We start from the raw sequence: 4335 nt of genomic DNA, 5'->3' as shown, positions 1-4335 counted from the left end.
CCCCCGCAATGCGCGCGTCCCCCGCGCCCCCCGCGCGCCCCGCAGGTCTTCATATGGGAGGGCGCGGGCCGCGTGCTGGTCAACCGGCAGCCGTTTGACCGCTACTTCCCGGACGTGCTGCAGCGCGCGGCGCTGCTGAAGCCGCTGATGATGACGGGCGCGCTGGGGCGCTTCAACGTAGCCATCAAGGCGGGTCCACCGGGTGGCAGAGGGCCGGACGGGGCGGGGCGCGCCGTCCTGGGGGCGTCGACCGCATGCAGGGCGCCGCGGCGAGCCTCCGCGGACCGGGCCCCCGTGGATGCGCTGTGTGCAGTCCACCAGGTTGCTGCTTGCGGCGTGGTGCCAACGCCCACGCGTGCGAGTCCAGTCGCCGGCCCTCAGCACGCACCCCTTTCGTCCAAGCGCTTACCACGCCCCGGTCCCGCCCCGTCTCTCCCCCACCCCTGCAGGTTGACGGCGGCGGCCGCTCGGGGCAGGCGCAGGCGTCGGCGCACGGCATTGCGCGCGCGCTGCAGAATTTTGACCCCGCGGCCTACCGCGCGCAGCTGAAGCGCGCGGGCGCGCTGAAGCGCGACAGGCGCATGGTGGAGCGCAAGAAGCCCGGCCGCCCCAAGGCGCGCAAGGCGTTCGCGTGGGTCAAGCGCTGAGCGCGCTCCTCGGACCGCCGCCCCTTCGGCCGCGCGGGAATCCGCCCGCCGCCGCCGCGGCAGCCGCCGCCGCAGAGCTGGTGCTTTTGGCCTGGTGCCCGGCGGCGCGTGTGCGCCGAGTCGGTGCGACCCGCGGTTGTCGGGGCGTGGTCGCGGCGAGGACCGCCGCGGGGAGCGCGAGGCGCACGCAGGCGGGGGACAAAGAGGTCGACCCGTGCGCGGTCTCGCGAGCCCCACTGTTGTATGTAACCCTGCGACTCACCAGGACCGATTGGACAGGGACACCCGCTGTGGGGCACGGGCTGGCGCTTTTCCCTGCCGGCGACTCAGTCCTTCGGCCTGGGGAGCAGCCGTGGCAGAGCTGGCGATGCCCTCTGGGCAAAGCCGGGCCGTCGCCATGACAGGGGTGACACCCGCGGCCCCCTGGCAGCGACGCATCCCTTTCCAAGACAGTGTCTTCCTCAGCGGTCAGCTGCCTGCAGCTTCCATTCTCCCCTACCTCGCCGGCCTTTCAAACCTGTGCACCCCCGCTTCACTCCAGCGCCGGCCGCCGCCGGGCCGTGCCAACTTTGAGATGGTCGTTGCAAAATCACGCATGCAGCCCAAACATCAACAGTAGTGTGTGCGCAAGGTTTGAGCAAGTGCGTGCTCATGGGTCTGGACAAATGTTGTATGCCTTGAGTGAATGCCGCCGCCCACGCACACCCACCAGCGCTCCGGAGCCACGCCCGCACGCCCAGCGCGTGTGCGGCGGGTGGCGCGGCCCGGGGCAGCTTTCCAGCTGGGGGCGGCGAGGGCGGGGGTTCTTGCAAAGCGGGCGCCACAGTGCCAAGTTCGTGGGTTGGCATCAAGCAAGCAAAATGAACCAGTGGCACCAAGGGTTGTGTGAGCCTCGGGCGGCGCGCTGACGCACGGCCGCCCTCTGGGAAACAGGGTAACATACAGGCCGGCCCCTGGGGGTGTCAGCTGCCCCAAGCGCCGGCCTCAATTGCGTGTGCGACCCGCTCGCGTGCAAAGCAGCGGCAAATGGGGCAAAGAATGAAGCTAATTCGTTGGAACAATGCATCCGGGGAATGCATTCAAATGCGGTGAACTGCAGCCAAAGCAGCGGGGGACCTCGGGCCGTCTTGCATGCAAACGAGCAGCACGCAACACACAGGAAACCTCCGACGGCGAGGCTCGCACGCGCCTGCGCCGCTCATACACGCCGGCACGCCTCCACCCAACGGGGTGGCCTCATCCAAGCCTCCGCTGCGTCGTCCACGGCCCCTGCCCCCCCTCCTGTCGCCGCCTCGTCCCTGCTGCTGTGCAGATCGCCGCCCCGCGCCTCCAAACACGGGCGGTCCCTCCCGATCCCCAACCCTCCCCGCCGCGGCCGCGACGCGCCGCCGGGCCGCGCCGCTCGGCCTCTACTGCTGCTCGGGCGCCGCGGGCGGCGGCTGCGGGGCGGCCTTCTTTGACTCTGCTGCCATCCTGGTCAGCCTCTCGTGGCGCGCGTGGATGGCGTCGTCGAGCTGGTGGTGCAACTCATCAGCCGCCGCGGGGTCCTTGCGCGTCAGGATGGTGAACCTTTGGTTTGATTTTGGGGGAGGCAGTGCCAAGGGGGAGGGTTTGGGGAGGGGCTGGCTTTGAGGGGTGTGCGAGCGGCGGGCGCCGCAGGAGGGGCGGGCGCGGCCCCGGCAGGCGGCGGGCGGGGACCGACGCGCCTGCAAACGGCCACCGCCTTCGCCCCTTCAGGGACATCCCAACATGCGGGCGCGGCCGGGCGATCGCTTCGCTGCAAGGCCGCGTCAGGGCGCCACTGCCACAGCCACAGCCACCGCCAGAGCCACAGCGACAGTGACAACCACACCAGAGCCATAGCGACAGCCAAAGCATCAACCAGAGCCACAGGCAGAGCCACAGCCAGAGCCGGAACGACGGCCCCCCCCCCAACACCTGTTCTCGCGGTCCAGGAACTCCTCCAGCCCCGGCTTGAGCTTCTTGCTGTCCAGCACCAGCTGCGCCCGCGGCGCCTCCCCGCCGTCGCCGTTGCCGCCCGCGACGTGGGGCGCGGGCTGGTAGCGGAAGAGCGGCCAGTAGCCGGTCTCGACGGCCATGCGGGCGTCCTGCAGGGCGGGGTCCGTTTCGGTTGAGCAAGGTGAGCGGCAGTGGCGGCTGCAGCATGGCGGGTTCAAAACGTCGTGCCACGCGCAGCACGGGTGCACCCGGGTCTTTCGGCCGCGCCCGCCGGGCGCAGAGCCTGGCTGGGTGGGCTGGCGGCTCGTCGTTGGGTGCAGGCGAGGGGCGCACTCTCACCGTCTGGGACTTGCTCATGCCGCCCTCGGGGCCCTGCAGGGCGCAGGGGGCGTAGGCCACCACCAGCGACACGCCGGGGTGCGCCTCCGCCTCGGTCATCGCCTTGACAACCTGCGGCGACAGGGGAAGGAGGGGGGGAGTGGCGTGTGTTGGTGAGTCGTCGTCGCCGTGACTCACGAAGCTCACAGACTTTTTTGCCCGCCACCTAGAAAAATTTAACAATTACTTGCTCCTGCCACCTGCCGCCTCCTCCCGAACCCCAACCATCCGATTCTCGGCCCCACGCCCAGCAAGCAATGCCGCGACCCCTCCATAACCGCCCCCGGCCCCCTTCCTCGTGCCAGCACGCCTCACCCCCGTGGTGCCGAGAGCCAGGCCCCTGTCTCTCCTACCCACTACACACACACACACACACGCATGCACACCTGCACATACACACACACGCACACACACCTGCACACACACACACCTGCACACACACACACCTGCACACACACACACCTGCACACACACACACACGAGCGTGCACACCAACACACACACACACACGCACGCGCGCACACGCGCGCACCTGGTTGTAGTTGGCCTCGAGGCAGACGCTGGCCACGTACGTGTCGGGGTACATCATGGCCATCTGGGTCAGCTCCTTCTTGGGCCGCGCCTTGCCGCCCGCAGCAAACTTCACCACGGCGCCCAGCGGGGTGGACTTGGACTGGGGTGGGGGGGAGCGGGGACGCAGCAGAGCAGCAGCGGACAGTGAGGATGAGGGGACCGCGGCGCCCGGTGGGGCTGGGGAGTTTGCAGGCCGAGCGGCCCAGCTGCCGTGGGGGCGGCCGGGCTTGTGCGCGGCAGCCCAGTGGCCCAGCGCTCCTTCACCGCCCTCAGACCCTCAATCACTGCGCCTCAGATCAGTAAACCAAGTGACCAACCAACCTATTCTCCCCGCCCTTCCCTAAACATACACTCTCACTCACACTGGCACAGCCACACACAAAACTCGCTCTCACCCCCACAAGACTACGCACGCCTACACCAAAACTGCACCCACACAAAACTCACACGGCCCGCCCCCCCCCCCCCCACACACACTCAAACACAAAAAATACATCATCCGTCCCACCTTCTGGCCCCCTGTGTTGGAGTACTCCTCAGTGTCCAGCACCAGGATGTTGACGTCCTCCCCGGTGCTGAACACGTGGTCAAGCCCAGCAAAGCCGATCTGGGGGGCCAGGGGCGATGTATGGGGGACGAGGAGGGGTGAATGTGTGTAAGACGATAGGCGTGTGTGATTGTGCGTGTGTGAGCGAGAGAGGGCCCGCCCAAGGCAAACGTCCACACATGCCCCCCGCCGCCCCCTCTCTCCCCGCCCGCCGGGCCCTCACGTCGTACG

The 4335-nt window shown here is 68.7% G+C and overlaps 2 protein-coding genes across 2 annotated transcripts in view; one reads left to right on the top strand and one right to left on the bottom strand.

The window, feature by feature from the left end:
- Positions 1-45: 45 nt before the first annotated feature.
- MNEG_5852 (hypothetical protein) lies at positions 46-647 on the top strand (the record flags this gene model as incomplete). The annotated part of the gene is made up of 2 exons (XM_014045674.1): positions 46-321; positions 450-647. Coding segments are annotated over 2 exons (474 nt in total), but the record flags the coding sequence as incomplete, so codon positions are not given.
- Positions 648-2056: 1409 nt separating this feature from the next.
- MNEG_5851 (putative pyruvate-flavodoxinoxidoreductase) overlaps positions 2057-4335 on the bottom strand; it is a gene marked incomplete at both ends in the record, with an annotated part of 12048 nt that continues 9769 nt past the window's right edge. The window contains 5 exons of the mRNA XM_014045673.1: positions 2057-2216; positions 2586-2755; positions 2946-3056; positions 3517-3657; positions 4066-4164. Of these exons, the coding sequence (XP_013901127.1) occupies positions 2057-2216; positions 2586-2755; positions 2946-3056; positions 3517-3657; positions 4066-4164 (681 nt within the window). The remainder of the gene's footprint in view (positions 2217-2585; positions 2756-2945; positions 3057-3516; positions 3658-4065; positions 4165-4335) is intronic.

The sequence above is a fragment of the Monoraphidium neglectum genome (assembly GCF_000611645.1).
Source record: "Monoraphidium neglectum strain SAG 48.87 unplaced genomic scaffold scaffold00901, whole genome shotgun sequence".
Taxonomy (NCBI): Eukaryota; Viridiplantae; Chlorophyta; class Chlorophyceae; order Sphaeropleales; family Selenastraceae; genus Monoraphidium; species Monoraphidium neglectum.
This window is presented reverse-complemented; position numbering and strand designations above follow the sequence as displayed.